Below are 23,052 nucleotides of genomic sequence, written 5' to 3'. Positions count from 1 at the left end.
TTTAAACTAACTTCTTAATGCCTACAGACATTCTGCTGAAGCTACTCTTAGGAGGAAAATAAGTAGACCAAATTTATTAGTATTAATAATACATCTCTGAGAGTTTGTCTTTATTACAAGGTACTTTTTCAACAGCAGGAGTTTGTATTAGTAGCCTCTTCTCTGTAATGCCATCCTGTTATGTCTCCAGGTCTCTGCTCTGTGGGGCAGACCAAAGCAGTAATATTTTCCCATATTTTCTAGATTCTAGATCAGTGGAATTTCAAGAGGAAAATCATCTGCGCTTAAAAGACTTCAGAACATACGCAGATCTCAAGAATCCAAATCATATTTTAGAATTTTTATTAATTGCGGTACAGATTGGTTTGGTCTAGGACAGTTAGGGCAGTCTTTGCAACATGTGAGACAACAAAGACTTCACATAATGAACTGTCATGGACAAACCTCTCTCAAAAGTCATAGCAGAAGTTCAGAGCAATCTTATGAACACACTTGATGTCCTTGCTAGACATACACTTTTTCTGTGAAGAATTTGCACCCGTGTTAGTGATAGTTAGTGATAGACCCCAGAAGAGGGGTCGGGAGCCTACACTCAAAGGCTCCCTTCTCATTAGAAACCCTGCTATATTCTTTGCCACCTTCCGAACTTCATCTGCTCTGTGCTGCAGCCTGGGTCCCAGTGAGTACCTGACTCAGAGGGCTGGAGCCATGTACGTGTGGTCTTCTGCTTGTGCAAGATCAGTGTTCATTAGTAAGCAGCAGAATAGGGATTCTTCTTCATTAAGGTGCCAGATAAACAGTGCTAGTGTTCCTGATGTTCAGAAAACTGGCTTTGAAGCATCGCAACATACTCTTAAGGACTTTTTATTGGAACTGTATATTTAATAGAAAATGTGCTTAAGAAATGAGTACAGAAAATGTAGCGCAGTGGACCTGTTTTAAGACTAAGTAGGGAAAAGGACCATGTGGATAGGAAGAGATATTGAGCACAGTATTAAAACCAACAAAAAACCCCAACAAACAAACAAACCCCACCATACATATCTGTTGAACTGAAGAAATCTCAGTTGAAAAGTCCTCTTCAGCTCCCTTCATATTTACAGAATGGAAGGTGTCATTATTCAAATTATGAAAATGTTTTTTTTAAAACATCTGTTGATCTGTAAAACTTTTGAGCCTAGACATGAATAACTGGGCTCAATGTTATTCAACTTTTACAAAGGGGAGCAGCGAACCTGTTCTTGCAGTGTGGTAACTGATGGGTACATTGAGTGTAAGAAAAGCAGGTTTCCTTGAGGCTGTAGGAGGCTCTTGGATAGTACAAATAAAGCACTCTTGATTGCTGTGGCTTTTCAGGTGCTTGTTCCAAGCCTAGCTCCAGCCCTGAACCACTTGGGAATGGGAGTGGGCTGAGGAACAACTTGCACTGTAGTAGGGACTGAGAGCGGTTGCTTCCAAAGTGTTGGGATGCTTTAGGAAATTAAGAATAATTTTAAATTGCAGTGGGTAAAAGCATAGGATTTACACCTCCCTTGCTAACACCTGTTAAAGGAATTAAAGATTTGGTGACACGGTAAGGTTTGCTAGCATGAAGTGTGATGCTTTTCAGTGCCCCATCTGTCCATAAAAAAGCTCCAGGCCACACTTTCATTTTGGAAGTGGAAGGAAACCTTTAAGAGGGGAGGGACATGGTCCATAAGGAATATTCTGTCATCAGGGCTTCTTGTGATGACAAAAATCTGTTGAGAAATATCTGCACTGCAGCAGCCATTTTAAGTCAGGATGATGAACCTTGCCTGGTACTAGTAGCAGCTCCTATGTTGCCATCACACCATTTTTTATATTTGTCTGTCATTTTTACTCTTTGATACTTTTGATCCAATGGTTTGTCGAAGTTTTAGACAAGATGGATGTAATAATGAAGAAGGTCCAGATTCACCATCTGGGCTCATTAAATTACTGATTTGAGAGTTGTCCTAGTGAAATTAGTGAGACCGTGCCTGGAGTAAAGCACAAATTATGGCTAAGTAAGGGTTTCAGAGTAATTATTTACACTTCCAAACAAAACAGCATTCTGTGTTTTTAGGCAAAGTGTAGTTAGATGGTTAACTAGGCAATGCAGAATCTGTGATGACTATTTTTGGATTTGTTTGTAACAGTATGTCACAATACTTAGAGATTTTGGTTTTCATTGCTTTGTGAGGAATAATTTGCAAATACTGTGATGGAGAATGCTCTCATACAAGCCCGGGGATGTGATTCTTACCATACAATGATTCATATAGACTTACAGGGCTGTCAGACTTGTTTGAAGGCTCTGAAGTAACTTGCTACATGACCATAAAATTTAGTTTAGTTTTTTTTCCTCTGTCTCTGTTTTTGGGATTTTTTTTTTTATTTTATTTTTTTATTAAGCTCTTGCTTCCAGGCACCTCTGTAAATTGTTGATTAACTATTTTTCTGCCATATTCAAGTTATTCGGATTTTCTTTGCATATGCTGGGGTGATACAAGCATCACAGAATTGCAGAATGGTCAGGGTTGGAAGGGACCTCTAGTCCTTCTAGGAGATCATCTAGTCCAGGGGTCCTCAAACTAAGGCCCGTGGGCTGGATATGGCCCCCCCCAGGGTCCTCAATCCAGCCCCCGGTATTTACAGAACCCCCCCGCCCCCCCCCCTGCCGGGGGTTGGGGGGGAAACCAAGCAGCCTGCCACTTCATCCACGCGCCGGCCCCCTGTTTAAAAAGTTTGAGGACCCCTGATCTAGTCCAACACCTTGCTAAAGCAGCTTCACCTAGAGCGGATTCAGCTGCAGTAAAGTACTCATGCAAAAAAAGCAGTAAAGAAAAATTGCATAGAAAAGTCAGTTGATATCACCTGCATGGTGAAGAGACACACTTATGTCACTAAAATTGACATATCTTGGCAAATTGTCTTTTAGAACTCAGTTTTTCTTTTGCTGAAAACAAACCAGTTTGGCTTATTTGACATTTAGGGTAGCTTTGAAATGGGAGGCTTAAATAATCACTTAAAATATTGACCACAATGATTTTTATCAAGCTTTGATGTACACATATGCGTAGTTTTTTCCATTGGATTTTGGATGTGAGAAAAGTGGACTCTTAGAAAACAGCCACATAAAAGAATACTATCTTTTTTTGAGTTTTATGTGTCAGGATGGTATCCCATCTTTTTAGTGGTCCCTTCAGCTTATTTTGCTCTTGAACAGAAGAGCAAATCTTGGAGAACGCATGTAACGTATGCTAACAGTTGTTGTTGATCTTATGCCACATTTATATCTTTTTCTCACCTTAATTGCTAATAACTGATTCAGACAGATATAGCAATAAAAGTATTTAACTGGTGAGTGGAAAACATTAAAAAGCTGCTGGCTTCCTGTGGAATGTGCAGTCCTAGACAGCTTGGCCAGCATCAGCAGGTTTCCTTTCTTGTTCCAAGCAAGCCCTTTTCCCATTGGAACAGGCAGTTCTGTAACAGCCCTGTTATCTTGATAATGGAACACTAATAGTAACAAGACACTGGAGGAAATTATGGAACTTCAATCTATAGAAAAAACACACAAGAACATTGGAGAAGGACAAGTAGACCGGGAGTCTGTGGTTGGCATGGCTGACTCTGCCTCTGGAGCTGCAATCTGCAGGAGATTTTCTGACCTTATTTGTGGCAGAATTGTTTGGAATAAAGTGGTTTAGAGAATGTCCTCATCACCGCGATGGGTCTGTTAGTACAAGGATTTTTTGTGTCATCAGTACCCAGCTTGCTTTTCAGCATCACATTACAGTTGGCTTCTCAAGCAGTCTGGACTTACTGTGGGTTTGAGTAAATAAGAAGTTTTGTAATACTCCTTATTTTTGCATTAGCTATGCCATTAATGGTTGTAAAAAATGGTGGTTCTGGTCAGACCCTGGGTGGCTGTGCTGCAAACCATGGTAGATATTTTAGCCTATAAACTAAGGAGCATCTCAGAAACTACCCCAAAATGCATGCCAGCAGAGCCACAGGATCCTTAATAAATAACTGCTGTAGCATCAGGTGGAGTAAGTACTGTTCCATTTCATTCACAAGTGACTCTGCTGGCATTTTAGAAATCTTATCATGACGTGAAAATACATGTATCCCTCGTTTTGCAAATTATTTCTCAAGTGATTACAATGACAGAGGAAACTGCTACTAAGAGCTGCACTCTATACCACAGAAACATGGGATATAGTCAACAGAAGGGAATGATTTTAGAGGTTACTGCTTCTGCATCCTTGGGATTATGTCCTGGCCTATATCCATATCATCATATCCTCCCTTCAGCTGCAGCACAACATTCCTATTAAGATAACAGGATGAAGGCAAAATAAATCGTGATACTGGGCTGTTTCTTTGACGGTATGCAGCAATGTTTTGGCCCATCTTTTGGCCATTTAACTGGATATACAGGGCTTTTACCATGGCTGAAATTAAATTTACAAATTTTGCATTGTTACCAAATTACTAGGAAATAACTAGGAATTAGTAATGATTCTTTAGATTACCCGAGGTCTTAGAAGTATCCTAAGACAGTTTTGCTTAAATAATACTGAGGCCAGTAGAGAAACATTTGTAGATTTTTTTTTAATATCAAAAGCAGATTTGAAAATTGTATTTGACATATTTGCTATTAAATATATTTCACGCTTAGAAAATATTTCCATAATAGAACTGCGCTTTAATATTGAGAAAAGTTTATTCTTTCTTTGGAATAGCTTTTGGGTGGCCAAAATGTCCACCATAGCTACAGTGTTTGCAAGTAACACACAGTGCACTTACTGGGTTCTCATGTGTGCTGATGGATGAGCTCCGTATCAAGCTCTGCTTAGTCAGACATGCCAGAACCTGAAACATACACCTAATTCCCATAAGATATCTCCCTTTATATAGCACTGGGCTCTGATAAAATTTGGCTGTGGATGTGAAAGAGCAGCAGTAGGGAAGCAGAGTTTATTTTTTCAGGATCATGACTAGACTGATTGCATTTTATAAAATGAAAAGCAGCCTGGAGTTCTGTCTTCACATGGCATAGTACTTCTAGAAGTCTTGATGGCTAATTGTCATTTGGGCTTGTTGAAGCTTAATTGACTTTTCTTCTCACAGATATCCACATTTCTAGAAAGCAGAAATGACCATGACTGCCAACAAGAATGCCAGTGTCAACAGCAGAGCTGGCGGGAGTAAAGTGCCTCAGGACACTCTGGATAGGTAAGTGGTGAACTGCAGGCTTTGTAGATTCTGAGAAAGGTTTGTCTATGTTTGGAACAAAATCTCTGTTCAAAGGTAAGCGACCTCTATTCTGACAGAGAGAGTGCTTTGCTGGACTGAAAGTAATTTTTTTGTAGGGGTTGGAGGAACCGAGGTATGACAAAAGGTCTGCTTCTGGCATATTTCCGTTGAGCTATTTCAGCTCACCAGCAGGTTATGATGAAAGTGATGGCAAGGAAGGACCTGTGTGGAAGGCACTGTGTAGGCCTCAGGAGGTTTGGGCTAAATTTCTTTGCCATATGACTGCATATCAGCTTGTCTCCATTGCCAATCTCCAGTTTGTATTTTGTATTGGCATCCGTCACATTTTCTCTGCTGTTACCTGTCTTGACAGACAGTGGGCAGAGACTTGCCTCCTGTTGCAGGTCAGGCAGTGGGTGTGAAAGGGCTGAATGTACAGGGCTCATCTCTGTTCTTTGCTTATCTCCTTTCTGTAGCTTTAAAGTCATTGACAAAGTAGATCAACTTCATCATTCATAGCTAGGGGAAAACTGTAGCCAAGGACACCACCTTAAGTCCCCAAGCCTGGCAATCCTGAGGGAATCAGTCTGTTTAGACTAGACCAGAAAACAGTGTGCTTGCAAATTTGTGCATGTTTACTTGTGGCTAAGAAACGCTATCCTAATAAAGTTCCAGTCCATCAGAAGGCTGTGATGCAACTGCACGCAGTGATGCAGATGCCTGTAGCTGCAGATACCTTTCACTCCTGAATTAGTGCAGTTAAATGGCAAGAAGGGTCGAGTCGGTTATTGCTCCCTTGTCCTTCGGTTTACATTGATCAAAGGCAGTGTTTTGAGGACAGGAAGTATTCTTTGGACAGCTGTGCTTTGGAATATCGCTTTGGTGTGCAAGTAAACAACTCACCTGCAGCCAACAGTTTCACATACCTGTGTCAGAAGGAGTCTTGTTCTCAGCCACAGCCTTTACAAAGTAAAGCTGACTGATTCAGCCTGTGGCTCTCACACAGGACAAGCCCATCAGCTGCTCTTGTTCTGGGGCTTACACTTGCAAAACCCTCACTTAAATCTGTAGTCCCTCTAGGGCAGCCTCAGTGTGCTTTGGGAAGGTTTAAACTACTATCGCATTAAAGTACCTTTATGAATTAACTGTTTGAACACAGGAGCAAAGCTCTAGACTTTGGATGTCAAGTTAGTGAGTGGAGCAGAAAGCCACAGAAACTGCAGGTTCTGTCTTCCAAATATATGAAGTGTCTATTGATATATTGCTCTGTCCTTGCTGTACCATTTTGTCCAGCTCTCCAGGGAATTCTTGCATGGGTATATTGTCCTATTCTATTCTGAGGGACTGACTGTTCTATAGTGTCTTACACAGTAATATTCTGATGTCTTAATTTTTCTTGTGTTTTGGCTCAAAACAAGACTCTAACCCCCTTATAAACAGCATAGAGGAGGAACATGTAAATAACTTGCACTGACCTTACAGATTTCTGTACTGCAGTAATACCTTTATGCTAGGTATTGGATATAGAAACAAGGAAGGTTCTCTTTGCCTTACGAAGTTCAACAAGTAACTCCATAGAGGGAAAAAGCAGTGGAGGTCCCGTTTGTTAGGTGCTTTGGGATAGGAGCATGGGTTGTACCAATGTCAATGAAATGCTCCAATCACTTTGGCCAGGCCAGGTGGCATCTGTTCTGGCCACACCTGATGGAGGGAGGGTACCACACCTGATAAGCGGTACCAGGGTTACTCCTAGCTGACAGCACTACAGTATGTGCATAGAAAGGGTATATTGGGAGAATTTTGCTGTTTCGAACACATAGTAAAGACTGTGATTCAGGTGAGATTCACAGAATTACTGTTTGATTTTGTCCACTTGAAAATGAAGGGTCAGAGGCAAAAAGTTCCTGTGTTGGCAGCTGTCAGGTAGAATAACTGGTGCGGATGGAGAAGTTCAGACAGAGAATTTGAGAAGTGTTGGCTTTGATCTTAGCAGGGAGCTATAGGTCAACTTCAAAGTGGTGTTGAATACTGGCTTGGTTTGGCTTACCTGCCATTGTATTCTGAACTTTTCCAAGCACAAACAATGGAAAAGGGAAAATATAAATTAAATCCTGAGATTTTTCAGGATGGAAGCAATGGAAGAGATTTTTTTTGAACAGTTGATTTCTCTTCTATTTTTTTTAAAGGAAAGCCTCGTTTTAATGGCACATCTCTGTTTTCCTTTTAAATAAACATTTAAATGTTGGATTTGTTCTCAGTTTCAGTTGTCCTTCCCTATTTTGTGCACATATGGCTGCCTCTGCATTGCCTCTGTATCTAATAACTTATTTCTCTCTTTCAGCTCTCTGCCATACCTTCCCACTTATCTACACATATTATTGAATCACAGTAATCTCAGGAAATTCCCAGGCAATTTTCTTGAGTTGGATGAAACCGCCTCATCCTGATTACCAAGGGATAGGTTGGCTTACAAAGTAGCAGTGAATTAATAACCCAGAGCCTTAGGTGGAACCCCTAACCTAGTCCTGTCTCTGCTAGTGACCTCCTTTGTGGCATTGTCACACTCTTCCCATGTCTAAATCTTTCTTTAGGCTGATTTGCATTTCTTCCTCCTGGTACTGTTCTCCTTTCACGTTCTCCTTTCCCTTCTTAAATTGTGCAGTTGACTAAAGATATAGATAACCAGCATCCATTCTAGTGTCTTTTATTAAGGATATGTTAAGGCTGTGTTAAAGCTCAGCAGAAATGGACTCTATATTCTTGTACACTTCCCAATTTGTTAGTTTGTGCATTTGACATCTCTTAGTACAAAACAGGAAAAATATAAAGGGGGGGGGGGGGCAGAATGGCTAGAGGAATTTCTAGAGAGATATTCATATCTAGATATTAAAACCAGATCCATAATGATATCTGGCATTTTCAAGTTGTTTATCATCCTTCCATCAGTGTGGACAGATTGGTGCTGGGAACTTGGGTCTAGACTTCAGTGAACTTGGGTCTAGACTTCAGTGAACTTTGGACCTACTCTTTTGTTCTAAAATCTTTTCCATTCTCAATAGCTTAGAAAGTACTGTCAGGTACTAAGTTATTGGATAATAACTGTCAAATAAACTGTCTTTCCTTATCATCACCATCTGTTTTGATTAGAATTTGTCAGGAAAAGATTTTGTAATTACAAGTATAGACCTGAAGCTAAGGAAAATCTTTGAGTTGCACTTGTGTGACAAGTGAGGAGATGAATAGGTTGTCATGCACCAGTTCTTCATCTATTATTTTGCCTTATGTAATCTTCTTCATCTGTCTGTGTGAAATCCTGTAAGAGGATGTTATTTGAGTCAACCATGAGGATTCTTTGTTTTAGTCAGACTGTAAATCAGTGGAGTAAGTGCTGGCATAATAAAATTTTAAGACTACAGGATTTATTGCAAGCATGTTAAAAAGTCACTTAAACTGAACAGTCATTGTCTTTGTTTAGTATGGGATTTGACTGGAGATTTGGAAATCTGCACTTTCTCTATAATTTGTAGGAGTAGAGTTTCAGTAAGTACTGATACTGGCATAACACAGGTATATTAGCCTCGTGGTGGCTAAGACATCTTTTTAGTGTTATTTCTTGTCAGTCCTAGTTTTGGTGGGGTTTATTTTTGCAAGACTGTTCAGTTGGACTTGATCTTAAAGGTCTTTTCCAACCTAAGTTATTCTATGATTCTAAGACGAAAGGTGTGTTTCAGTGATAGTGTCACTACCTGGTTCAACCTTTTGTGATTTCTCATGGGTCAGTAAAAAAGATCAGTAAAGTCTATAGAAGTCTTTCTAATTACTTTGGTTATGAATCAGACCCACGTAGATCATAGATTTAAATTTTAATAATAAAAATCTTCAGTGGAAAGGAAGTGCCTACAAGTAAGCATATATACCACTGCATGCTTTGAAAGCATCAAGATTCTTGCAGTAACTAAGATTCCCTTGGTCCTCACCAGAGTGTGGATCCACTGGCGTGAGGTACCACAGCTGTTTTCCCACCAGCATTGTGCTAACGGCAGTTTAGGAAATGAGGGAGAGACAGAGAGCAGGGTGAGGACATTACTTTGGAGGATAACCATGAGTCTCACCTGAGAAACTGGTTGTGGGATTCACAGGTTTCTGCTGTGAGCACAGGAGGGGAAAACATTTGGATCTGAAGAAAGTGATTTAAATAAACATTCAGACTAAAGCATTCTTTCTGAAATTACCTGAGGTTCATTCACCAATTGTTACAAATGGAGATTTTTGTGTGTCTTAGGTGCAACAAATTTAATTGTGCTCTGAATAGAAAGATTGTAGGAAGATGACAGGGGTGGTTGAAGGTATGGAACATTTTTGCTACAAAGCAGGAATAGATTGACTGGGACTCTTTCATCCTGAAAAACAAAGGATTGGAAGGGAGGAAGGGGTAATAGAAGTGTCTGAACAGAGATGGTAAATAGGGAAAAAAATCTCTTGCCATTTAAGAATTAATCATATGAAACTAGAAGAGAACAGTTTGAAAATCAGTTGAAAAGAAGGCACTTCTCTGAAGCATCTTTTTACACTACGGAACTTACTGCTATAGGATGTTGCAGTCCGACAAATTCATGGAAGAAAAATCTACCAAAGGCTTTTGGCCACAAAAGCAAAATCTGTAATATGTCAACAGACTGTTCAGCTGGTGAAGTAGCACTGCATGCTCCTCTTGCTCTTACGCTCTTCTTTAGGCGCCTGCTAACTGACACGGTCAGTGACAGAGCCTGGACTAGGACTGTGCAAGCCAGAGAGGACATTCTGATGTTGTTTGGAACAACAGTCAATTATAGGAAGCAAGTATTAGAGATTTTGCGAAAGGGTCATTATACTTACGAAATGAGACTTTCTGGCTTTCGGTGAACTTCAAGGACACAATTTTAATCCTTCCTTGTGAGTCACTGAGGTGAACGCCAAGGAACAGGAGGTTAGGAAAGCACCTTACGCATAGCTGAAAGCAACTTCTTAGCAATTCTGGCAGGAAGCAGCTCTGTGAAATCTTACTAGCCGTTCAACGGGAGACAAAGGAGCCCATAGCATGCTTGCAGCTAGCGCATGACCCTTTTGCATCAAATGACTACTTGGTTTGATTGCACCATGCTTAAGAGGATCAGCGTAACTCTGAGGAAACCTTAAGAGAACAGAAGTCAAAGAAAAGGTGTAGTTGTGTTTGTAGCTCTCTCCCCCCAGTGTGGCTTGCTTTCCCTTAGCAAATGAGTTAACGTTTATCTGGAGTCTTTGTGTTTTATTGCAGAAACTTTGTTTGAATTTGTTTGAATTATAACTTTGTTCTAATCTTGAGTTTGCTCCAGTGCAAAGGTAAGTGTAGAAATGGCACTACTAGCTCTGACTTAAAAATCACCTCAACACTGTACTGTATGAAAAGCGGCATACAGTTATGTCTATGAGGTCATGCTCTACTTAACAGAATATAGGTTTCAAACTTGTAGTCTGTTTAGTCTAACAGGGAAAAGGAGAAAAAAACTCTGAACAAAATAATTATATATTAATGTATCATTGTATCTTAAAATTGCAACTTTATTTGAGGTGCTAGATGTGACTAGCGCCAGTCCAGAGCTGAAAAATGTTTAAAGTGTGGCTACATAACTTCTGCAAATCATTCTATGTCTTCCTCTCTGGCTAATATGCCATCTTGTAACTGGGGATCTCAAAGTGTCTTACAGACTTAACTTGAGCCTTTTCACCTATTGTAGTGTGCTACTGGAGTACAGGAAGGGTTTGTTTTTAGAGGAGCCCATCGATCTACAGTTTTTATCAGAGGGTGTTGCATGAGGTGTAAGTAATTTCAGAATTTGGAGATACAGACTTCTTCCAATGTAGTTGTAAGTGATGGGCTTTCCCTTTACCTCCAACATTTTCTGTGGTGCAGGCTCTGCCTGACCTGAGTCCCACCTTGCAAGCTGGATGCAGAGCTAGAAATAGTAGAACTGTGCTCCTGCCATGTGTGTTGCCCTGATAGAGGCAGTGTTGGAATGAGAAACAGAATAAATCCATTTTTACTGTAGGATAGGATTTAAAAATCGATTATCTAATTAAAAATATTTAAAAATATGAGCAGTGTCTTTTTGGACAGAACATATTGCTGTACACAGGTTTACTTAGACATTGATTTGATGTACTTTCATGACTAATAGCTTTTGGCTAAATGTCTGTTAACCTGGAAAAAATTGTATATATTAATAACTATTTTTGTAAAAGGCATACTTAATGTAGACAAAACTAGGGATATATTTTGATTAATTAAGCAATATATGCACTTTACAATATATCTCAGAATAATGTCACTACAGTTATTCTCAATTTCTTGGAAAGCAAGTAAAGGTGATTGTGCTCTAATTTCTTACAGAACAGTACAAAGTCTGTCCCATGTGAAGCACATTTAAAATGTGTGCATATGAGTTTCACAAATCAAGACTTAAGAGTGAGCTTTTGAAAGCTTAAGCATATTTGTATACCATTTACAGTGAACAAAAATCAAGTTTACTGTATTTTACTAGTATTTATTGTATATTATTATTACTAGTATATATTGTATATATTGTAGCTTATTAGTAATATGTATAGAAGGACTGCCTGAAGAGCTAGAACAAACATCTTTTTGGTTTAATGTCTCTGGGCTTGATTTGGGAAGATAGCCAAAGCAAAAACCCATCCTGGTTATGGTTGCGCAAAAGTACTGTGAGTCTGAAGAAAGCTATTCTTTGAGGCTATGTGTCTGAGGAGAACTATGTCATGTGAGTTTTGGTACGGATTGGGTTTTCTGATGTGAGCTGTTGTCTTTCCACTCAATCTGCACAGGAAGGGTGACATCCTCAATGAGCTGGAGATTGTCCTCCACCTGAACAATCGTGATTTAATGACATGATGAATTGAGGGTGCTGATGCATCCTGTTGCAAGGCATCAGAAATCGGTGCTAGCACAGGATTACATCTGCAAATTCCTGTGAACACTAAGTCGCAAGTTAAGTTCCTCAGCTAATAACATTCATAAAACTTCTCTTTTCTAAATACATCTAGTTGAATCTTTGAATCAAATACACTCTTGCTTGGTTAAAGCTAAAATCTGATCTCCGAGTTGCATCTTTCTCCTTGCCTGGGAGGAATTGAGCCGGGTACCCACAAACCTCTAAATATGGGCTTTGGTTTTTATCTCCCAGGAGTGTGTGAGGCCATTCCTGCTGTCACCAGCAATTTGTCAGCCCCATTAATCTATCATGTACTGAGATATATTTTCATTGGCTTTGTGGCTCAGACTCTCTTCAGAATTTTAAGTTAATGGGACAGAAGTTTAATTGGCATGAGTTAGCTTACCTCCAGTAAAGGCAATGGAGATGCACCGCCTAAACCAAATTACTGTCTGGCCTAATATAACTCTAGAGGTACCCAAGGAGTGTTTCATCTGAATTGTTTATAATTCTTTAAATATCAATTAATATAATTACTTATATTTCTGAACTAAATGAGCCCATGGGGTAGTGTTATGTCCAGTTGTTATCATGAGTCTGGGATTATTCACTGTTGTTATTCACAGGTAAAATCACTGTTGGAAATTCAGAGGGAAGGCTCCTCAGGCTGATGCATTCACTTGCTGCTAGCTAAACCAGAGGCCATATCTGGACCTGTTTCCACAGGGCCTCAGCTTCTGTGTAGCCATCATCAGTCATGTAGATGGGAGGCCAGATGCTCCTCTTCTGGAACAACAGGTTTTTGCGTGTTGTGTGCTTGCATCTTGATTTTGGGGGTTACAGATGACCACAGGAGGGGCAAGGCTGTGGAGGACTGATTTGCAGTGTTAGCAGAACCAGCAGAGTCCTGGGGTTTTTGTATTCGGCTTCCAGTATCCACCCTGATTCTTTTGTTTGGGAACCTGGTAAATAATCGCTGCATTTGTGTAAGCAAACAAACCCTCTCTTGTTTTAGCAACAGTGGTCTTGATGTTTGAGCATGACAGAACGCAGCAAATGTAGGCTATGTAGGAGAAGTATTGCTTGGGGTGGTTACTAGGAAAAGTATTCTTTTGGGTTGGTTACATGTCTCCATCATGCATTCATATCCATGCTCAGCTACTTCATGTGCACATCAAGGTCTTGTGTTTTATTACTGTATTTCTATGATGAAAGCAGAAAAAAACCTGACGTGTAAAATCACTTCCAAAATCAGTCAAGCCAAATGCATTCAGCTGTACAGAAAATTTATATATTTTTTTTATTTTTAAGTGAAATTAATTCTTGGTCCACATTAATAAATCCAACTAAAATACTTTGTTTCCTTTGAAAAAAGGGTTATGTAGTTGTGGCCTGGGCAGAGGACCAGAAAAATTTTGTCTTAAGAATTGGGGCCTCCAGAATTCTTAAATAAAAGAATGTGCAGATACGTCTGGCATTGGGCTTAAGCAGTGCTCCACTGCTGTCAGTGCTGGAGTGTGGGTGGCAGTGGCACTTGTTTGCTCTGCTGGCTTGTCCTGGGACTGCTCTATTTTTTTTCCCTTTCCACAGTAAATTTTTCATTTCACAGGTGATCTCATGTCAGAAATAAAACCTCTCTGTATAGGGAGAAGTATTATCTTCAGAGAGGCAATGCCTGTGCAGTACTTTTCTCTCAGAGAGATCAGTTTATGGACAAAACTGTAGTGCTTTTTGCTTGCTGTTACATGATTTGTAACAATATGATTTTAACTTAACTCATATAATTTCAATCCTGTTATTGTAACTCTCCAACCCTAATAAAAAAAAAAGTGAACAAAAAACCAAACCCCACAACCCAAACCAATGCCCTTCAGTTTTCTGTTAAACTGTAGGCACTGTCCAGATTTATTGTCAGGTCATTCATCCAGGTGTGGTCCAGTCTGCCTGCACTGACAGATGAATTATCTTGCAACTAATGCAAAAGTGCTGTGTTCACGTCTGGGTCTGGGTGCCTCAGGGGGCAGATAAGGCAGAGGGACACAGAACAGCTCCCTTGCCAGTACTGCAGCAGAACGTGGTGAGGGAGATAACTGCATCCACCATGATGGAGCCCGATCCTACTGTAAGAAAAATATTAACAGTAAGATAACAAAATGTAATTTTTTTGTATTTATGTATTTCATGTAAATATAAGTGTATAGACTATTATATTTATTACATGTCCTGAATTTTCTGAATGGAGAGCATTGTGAAGAAAGCAGTAACTTGGAAATCAAAGAATGCATCTTCAGCTCCCTGTGTTGCTCTAAACCAATGAGGTTTTGGTCTTATTTGAAACTCTGTGTACAATTTTCCCAGTAATTATATTATGTGTGATTGCCATTGTCTTAACATGATTATGATACAGTATTCTCTTATCTCTTACTCTTTCTTTGCTAAGTATGTGAGCAGTATTGCTGTGAGTGATAGAAAAGCTACTTCTTTCCTTTTTGTGAATGGCTGCATTTCAATTACAGGTGAAAAGACTCTCTCTGCCTGGGCTCTACGGTTAGTTGCACAGTTTAAAGGCGTCTCCATAAAACATTGGTTATAGATAGCTACACTGTTCTTCACAATTGGATAAAATTTGCTGTGTGGATGATGTTCCCATCTGTGCTTAATAGGAAGTTTAGTGAAATGTTTGGATGCCAGTTAAGTTTGTGTTACAATGATATGCTGGGGGAAAAATGTTAGTGTGTTTGCTGCTGCCTCTACTGTGTGCTGAATGCTTACCAAAACGACGGAGTGGTGTGTCTCAGTGAAAACCTTTCTCTGCAGGAGGCACGCAGGTGTAGATGCAGTAAACTGCGACAGAGAAAACAGCAGTCTAGAAGTGGCTGATGGTTTTTCACAACTAAAGTTGTGCATCAGGGGGAGATTTGTGCATGGTTTGGCAGGTTAGTAGTTGTCATTTCATGCTTATTTGGGCCTACGAGGTCTTGTTTTCAAGGGGCTCTGGAGGGGGAGGAGTGAGACCAGCTTGGAAAGGAGAGTAAGCTACTTATGCCTAAAGCAGGGAGCTAAGTCTTCTTTTTATACATTTTAAAATAAAAACTTCTTTTGTTCCATCACTTGTGGGGTAGCCTGGGCTGAAACAGCTCCCAGTTTTCCCAGTCAGAGCAGCCCTTGGAGACTGTGTTAGAGCACCAAGGGGCCAGTGGTGTGAGTTCAGCTCACGTGCTCTCCCTGTGTCCCTGCCTCTCCCTACCGCCTGCCCTGGGCAGCAGATGAGACAGGGCTGGGACTGTCACCTCGCTGAGCTGGCAGAGCTCCTGCCAGCTGAGCGTGGCTTAAGGCAAGGAGCTGCTCCGCACTGAACTGCTGAGATGTATTTTCTCGCCAAAAAGATTTGCCTGCTGCTCAGAAATACTAGTGGGAATCCTCTTAGCACTTTAGGAATTTTTGGGAAAAAACCCGTAGAAAATTTGTTACTTTAAAGAAGAGTTAAGTTTTGCAGTGAACTTGAATAGGAAGAATAGCAGTTCAATAAAATTCTGTTAAGAGTAAGCAATATGCTAGGTTATTTGAGCCATGAGGAGACACTGCTTTTTTTTTTTTTTTAACCATTGAGGTTTAGAAAACAATACAAATAAACTTCAGCCAAACAACTGTGAAAACCAAAAAACTGATGTGAAATCTATTAGCAAGTATTGTACTCATTTAAAAGCATAAACAACTTGAACTGTGCGGCTGACAATTTTTCAGCAGGTCAGTTCCCAGCAGTGCCAAGCTGCATTTGGTTCTGAAAGGAACAAAAGCTGTTATTTACCCTGTCAGGCTGGAGGTGGGTTTGGGACACGGAGCTCTGGCAGCTCAACTCTGAACAGGATCGTGGGAGGCAAGAGGGTGCCTACTGTCATCAGGAACAGAAACATCAGCAGTGGGAACAAGTCAAAGCACTGATTCAAGTGACCCTGAAACTGGGAAGAGCTTGAACACAGACTTTGTCTTTATTGCTGTCCTTTATCTGGGTAAGTGGCATCAGTGGGGTGCTGATTTCTGATGGTCTGAGGCATAATGTTCCTTTCCCTCGCCCTGCTCAGCAGTGACCTCGGGGCAGTGGATCACACGGCATACTGAAATCTCTTGAAATCTGTTTATCAGGGTTGCAGAAATACTCTTCTAAGCACAGTGGTGTAGAGATACAAGAGAAGAGGGGTTTGTAAGACAAGGTAACAGCTTCTAATTAGATCAAGAGAGAGAACTGAGGAAATAGACCTACTTTTGGATACATTGTTTGGGTTTCCTCAAACAGTTGGTGATAGGGGGTGGGTAATTTTCCATTTCTGTTGTTGGCCATTCTGTTTCACTTTAATTTTAGATGTCCCTTCAGGAAGATGCATTACTTATTTTATGTGCACTTGTCAGTCAACCAAGTCACTTTTTTTCAGATGTAAGTTGTGTTAACATATCCCTCCCATTTGCACAGCTTTTTGAGGAAAAAAAAAAAAGCCCTACAATTCTGATTGCATTTTGCTTCGTGCAGCTTCAGATCAACTTTGCTTTATTATTACTTGGAGACCGCAGGAATGTATCTTGGCAAATTACTTCTCATTGTAATTTAATTCTCATGGCACTTTGAATGCTTGTAGATACAGCAAATCATACCTCATCATTAAAATTACATTTTCTATTAGGGTTTATATTTGCTAAAAACACTGGAAACTAACAAGCCTCTTAGAAAGCAGAGAGTTGTAGTTGACAGGTTAGACTAAAAGTGACATTTTTAATGCAATTGTGTTCTGTTCCAGTACAAAGACTACTTAGACTAATGCTGCAATATCTACTTGTTTAATCACTACATTTACATTAGCGTACTCAGTAGTACTAAGACCTGAACTGCTCTACATTTTTGCCGAAAATTATTGCCACAGCATAGTTTTGGAAAAGTTTCTTACATCTTTCTAATGCTTTTATTGCTCTGAATGTAATGAATAAAAGCAATGAGCAAGATACTTGTTAAAACATTTACAGGAGTCCTCATCAATGCAGTAACAGAAAACCGGAGCAGAAGTCTCATGTGAATTTGGGTTTTGGGTGGTGGTAAGAAGTGAGACAGAAGTCCACAAGGCATAAAATGTAGTAGTCATGTGCCAAACATTTTTCCATCATAATGCAAATATTTCAGTTTTTCTGGAGGAAGTTGTCCTTGGCAATGAAAATCTGTTGCCTTCTGGATGAGGAAGATGTTGGCAATCTCACTGCAAAGACCAACAAAGATACAAGTCATGAGTATTACTAATGATGTTTCAAGTTCTATGAGTATCTGTCCATTAGGAGCTGGCCTAAGACCCTTATCTCTTTTCACTTGAGCTGTTGAAAAGCCATCAGTATGGAAGAACAATTTCTGTTCTGTGCCCTAATCAGTCCGGATTTGAATCAGTGTTCAGAAATGAAAGAGTTTTCTCGTACCAGTTTCCTGCACTGTTTAGTTATCCTAAAAAGATATTTTCCACTTGAGCAGAACAGAAAATTAAAAGAAGACAGCAGAATGTGTAAAGAGTAAGATTGAAGGGAAGATCTGAACATAATGAAATAAAGGTAAGTAAAAGAATTATTTTGGGCTTCTTCCCTGCTTAGGAAAATAGTTTGTCCATAAAGCCAGAGCAAAGAGTGCATTGATGTTGCATCCTCACAGTCTGTTCACAGAGTTTATACTTTAAATAGCGTAATAGCTGTTCACCAGGTGATATTGTGTACAGAAACTGAGAATTAAGTGCTTGATTCAGTCTCCACACTGAACGTCGCCCTTATATTTGCACTTGAGGAACGTTAACGGCAAACAGCCTTTAAAAGCAAATGAAACTGTAAGCATTTTCCTGCAAGCAGGAAAATAGGAGCTAATGGAAATACACAGGTGGCATCCATATTATTACAATATATACATGCAAAAAATGCCCATAGTGCCTAGGAGACTTTAAGCAAGGGATGTGTCAGTGAGAGTTCTGTAGGAAAGCAACAGGTTGTGGTTATTCGAGTGTTGCTATCAGCACAGAGCCAAGGACTTGCAAAAGTGTGCCTGTAGGCTTTAGCTATGCATAGGACTTTCTAGCAATCCATCTTTATCTTTTGTATTAGATGGGACTTTTTCAAAAATTTTGTCACTATTCACATCATGTACTCTGAGATTATTTCCATTTTGGCCATTTTATATATTCCTGTATATAGAACTGGCCCTAAAACAAGGCCCGAAAATACTGGTGTGCCACAAGGGTATGTAATAAACATCCACCCCCTGGCGCTGTTGAACAGCAGGCAGGAAAGTGCAGGCACCTTGTAGGGTGAACTTCCGTGCTGAAAGCACAGCTAAATACAACAGTTGTAAAAGATACGATGTTCCTAATAGTCAGATGCCACTTTTTTTTAAAAAAAAAACCAAACAAACCACTTTTTATTTATTTATTGAGCCAATTCACTAAATTCTGTCACAGTTCCTGATGAGCTTTAATCCATATGTATTAATATTTTATTACAAGGGAGCTGTAGAAAAACCCTGGAGTAAATCAAAAGGATTAATTTGTTTTCCTCTTAACCATAGAAAGAAATGGTTAGGATTGCAAAATAATGTAACTTCTTCGGCATAGGCTGTCCACAATACTATGGCTGTACAGCAAGTACACCTTTATGACAAACAATTAACAGTAGCTAATAGATAGAACTGGTATTTTGCATTTTGGATTCATAGAGTAAGCCTATTTTGCATCAGAATTTCTCAGAGGTAATCTTTTACTGGGTAGCAACATAACTATTTGAACTGTGAAAACTGAATGTAGTGCCGTGACGGTAGCATGGAAATGCTTTGTGTTTCAAATTCTGCTAGAAAAACCTCAGAAATTGGTTTTTTTCAGGTAATGCTGGCCGGCAGGTGGACTGTTGGTACAGGAGACGTCTAGGGATTGGGATGGGGTAGTATTGATGATGATCAGATATGGGTAGTGTTGGTTAATCCTCCTGTTAGCACAGCATAGGTAACTCCAGCTGAGTCCCCTTTTTTCTGTGCAGCGGGCTGCATGCCCAGGGAAGCAGCAGAATGGCTGTGCAGCAGCTGAGGCCGTAAGAGGACTCGTCAGTACAGACAATTGAACAAATGCCCAGTAATCAGACTACTCTCACATGAAACCTCTACTCCCTTCATCTGCTGCTGATTTGGAAAACCACTTTATGTCAACATAGGCAAACAGCGGAGATGGCAGATAGCCTGTGTCCGTTTGAAGCTGTTGGCAGAGACCTGAAAGCATTTTAATGTGGATTTTTAACCTCTCCCTTTCCTGTCAAACAGTTCTGTCACCCATGTGGGCTTGAAGATACGTGTTGTCTGGCAGGCTTGTTCATTCTGTATGTGGTTTGGTACCTGATACAGCAGCTATGATTTCTTTAGCAACAGGCAGTTGGATTGCCTTAGTTAAGAGGTTCAGGAAAGAATTGTAAAATGTTGCTCCTTGCAACTTTAAAATAAAAACCCAAACAAAACTAGATTTTTTCAAAGGCATGAGCAGCCAGGATGAAACTTCTGGCTTGCCAGATTTCTCACACACCTGTCCCTTCGAAGCCAGCATGTCGGATTGCAGAGAAAGGCTTTGCTACTGTTAGTTTCGTTAAACATTAATGCCGGTTTCCTCCCTTTAAGTATACAAAGAGACAAAGGTTTGACAGACGCACTCAGACGGTGTGTCATTTGTTGCTTGACAAGTGAAGCAGGCAGCATGCAGGAAGCACAGAGGCTACGGCAGGGCGCGGGTGGCTGAGAGCAGAATTCCTCCGTCTCCATTCTGCATCTTTCCAGGAGGGAAGAGCTTCTAAGTAAGTCTGGGATTGGTAGGCTGAAGCAATCTCAGTGATGAGTAGTTGTGTGCTTGTCAGAGGCATGAGAGAAGGAAACTAAATAAAGTAGAAGTGAAGAGCATGACGTGCCTTAGCACTGAACTCCTTAATGTCCTTTCTCATAACCAGTTTTGCAGTAAGTGGGCTTTTACTCACAGACAGGAACTTGATGCCGGTCTTCAGCTTACTAAAGACAGCGATAGGAGTAGCTTTAATTTCTAGTTTGCAGCTGTGGTATAGGACAAGGGACTTTGTGGGTCTATAATTTTTACAGCCCGTTCTTTTCCTGTTCTTCCCATGCCTCTCTTGCTCTCAGATAGAACGTAACTTCTCTGCTTGGCTAAATGAATGTTACTGTCTATTCTGATAAGATTCCATGTTTTCCCCCTTTAATTCTTAAAAAATGATTTTTAAGTTATGCAGCAGTATTCATACCCATGCGTTCTGCCACTGCTCTCTCCCCCCCTGCCCAGATACGCCCCTGGATGACAGTGTATATGAGGAATGACATCCTTTATTTCCTGGCATACTTGCGACGCATACTTTGGACATACTAAACTAAATTTGGTTTTATTGTATAGAAAGTGTTAGTACATTAGAGAGAGCCCATACTTATATATACTTAGGCTGAATACGGCTTACAACAACTGTGCTTTTCTAAACGCTGGCCAGCTGCCGAAATGGAAACCCAGTGGTAAATGCAGTGCTCCTGGCACACTTTTGTGTGTTGTGTTGGTTTTGATGCCTGGTTTCAGTTGGGTTTTTTTTAATACGTTTTCGAAGAAACTTACTTTCTGGGGTATGAGACAGCTTGAGATTTTTTTCCACTGAATAAATCGCAGAAGTCTTACAGGTTTGTGCTTTTCAAGAAAACATCAGTATTGCGGGCCAAACTCTGTGAGGCTCTGAGGGATATAACTTAAGGTCAGAATCTGGACTTCAGTTTGCTGCTTCAAATATTCATTAGTTGAGAGCCCATGGGTTACTGCAAGGAGGTTGTTGTTAGTTTTTCTAGTCTTTAGAGAGCAAATATTTTCACAGCTGATGAGCTTATAACATTGATAGTTGCTTTTTCTTGCTGCCTTATACACAGATGTTGGTATTGCCTCATTTGCTCTGTAAGGCTTTCATTTTATTGATGCTTTGCCTGATGCTATCTGTGTATCTTCCTGTAGGGATGTGAGGTTTATTTCTGACTCTGTCCTGAAAGGAAAGGATGGGGGATAGAAGAAATGTCTATTTGCTTTCAGTTGCTGTAAGTTAAATGTTTAGTTCCCTAAATTAAGTAGAACTTCCAGTTCCTTATTACTGTGCAGCACTCCTGTTAACATGTCAGTGGTAGCAAAATGTTTTCATCCTCAGGGTTATAATGCATGCAAATTCTCTCATAAGATTTTAAAAGTAGAAAGGTATTGGCCAGCTCCTTATAAAACCTAATAGGCCAACAAAAGAGTATAAAACTAAATCTGCACTTTTATAAGAAGCCAAGGTCTTGTGAGAATGAAATGCTTATAAAGGATATATAAATTCCCAAATATTATCCTGATTCCAAATCTAGGCTTAAAATCTGACAGCTCTTGTAGGTGTGGTGGTGAAATGTGGTCTGGGAGGCTCATTTCAGCTGGATGAGTAATGTACACGTTTACGTTACCCTTGATCATGGTGAAGAAAGTGATGGGGAGTGTCTTTCCCTGACCTAACTGTGCTCCTGTTGACAGTTAGGGTTAGCAAAAAGCAGAGAGAAGCCAGTGGCTGAATCTTTTGGAAAGTTTCTTTTAGATCATGATTTTGAATATTTAAACATTGCTTAAGCACTGGCTGATCGTTCTTTTGTTAATATTCAGTGAAACTGAATTAGGGCCAGATGTAGCCTTTGGTCAAGTTAAGTATCTTGTCTGGACTCTTAGGTAAATAAGCATGATGGCAACAAGCATTGCAAATCATAGCTTGGGGTTTTTTTTCCTTTTTCTTCTTTTCTTTTTTTTATTTTTCTTTTTTCTTTTTTTTTTTTTTTTCAGTTTGTGTCTGCCAAAATGGGGAATAAATAGATCAAATACTTTTTCAGAGCTGTGTTCAACTGAAAAAATCACCCTGACAACTCTTGTCTGGCAAAGTCTTTCATATGACACTCAGTTGTAGGTTTGCCCAACACATTTCCGTATTTTCCTGCCTTGTTTAGCTAAACAAAGTAGAACAGAGCATACAGTAACCAGTCAAATATAGTAACCTAATTTAATTTTCAGTGCAAATGTTATTTAGACTGAAACTTTGTTCTTCGTAAGTGTGCATTTGCACCAGGTCAATACCTGAAATCTTCCTATAATAACAGTTTTTGCATCAGTTTGCATCTGTAGCAACTTCTTTGAAGTAATTCTTGATTTGTGCTGAAATAAGCCAGAAGAAAATCAGACCCTGATTCATAGATGTTTAATGACAGTGAATGAAAAAGGGCCATCAGTGAAGGTGTTTTTAGGATTTGGTTTTATTTCTCATTATCTTTTTGATAGATCTATATCTTTTATATATTTGACTGGTAATAAATTAAACTACTTTTTTTCACCCAAGTTGAGTCTGTTTTGCCCATGATGGTAATTGGTGACTGATCTCTCCCTGCCCTTGTCTCAACTTGCAAGACTTTTGTTGTATTTTCTCTCCCCTGCCCAGTTGAGGAGGGAGAGTGAGAAAGCAGCTTTGGTGGGCAGCTGGCATCTAGTCAGGGTCAACCCACCACATCTATGCACACTGTAACGTGTACCAAGGGTCATGTTTGTTGTCATAGCTGGAATTTATTTTGCATTCCATAAGGTCAGAGCCACTGAAGAAAATTATGCTGATAAGAGGCCAGGGCTGTGAACCTTCAAACGTTTCCTCCTCCAGAGGCAGGATGCAGCCTTCAAAGATAAGACGTGTCGTATACTCAATTAGCATGCACAGGGCAGACTGTGAATGTCTATTTTTG

The 23,052-nt window shown here is 39.9% G+C and overlaps 1 protein-coding gene across 7 annotated transcripts in view; it reads left to right on the top strand.

Annotated features, from left to right (window-relative positions):
- DENND2B (DENN domain containing 2B) overlaps nucleotides 1-23,052 on the top strand; it is a 176,669-nt gene that overhangs the window by 72,677 nt on the left and 80,940 nt on the right. For 5 of the 7 annotated variants that reach the window (XM_037402018.1, XM_037402019.1, XM_037402023.1 and 2 more), the window contains one exon: nucleotides 5,143-5,247. In XM_037402018.1, the coding sequence (XP_037257915.1) occupies nucleotides 5,168-5,247 (80 nt within the window). In that variant the 5' untranslated portion in view covers nucleotides 5,143-5,167. Of the gene's footprint in view, nucleotides 1-5,142; nucleotides 5,248-19,970; nucleotides 20,073-23,052 lie in introns of those variants that run through there. The other 2 variants (XM_037402024.1, XM_037402022.1) reach the window with 1 other exon arrangement.

Source organism: Falco rusticolus, chromosome 10 (assembly GCF_015220075.1).
Source record: "Falco rusticolus isolate bFalRus1 chromosome 10, bFalRus1.pri, whole genome shotgun sequence".
Taxonomy (NCBI): Eukaryota; Metazoa; Chordata; class Aves; order Falconiformes; family Falconidae; genus Falco; species Falco rusticolus.
The sequence above is the reverse complement of the archived record's forward strand: the minus strand, read 5'-3'. Positions and strand labels throughout refer to the sequence as shown.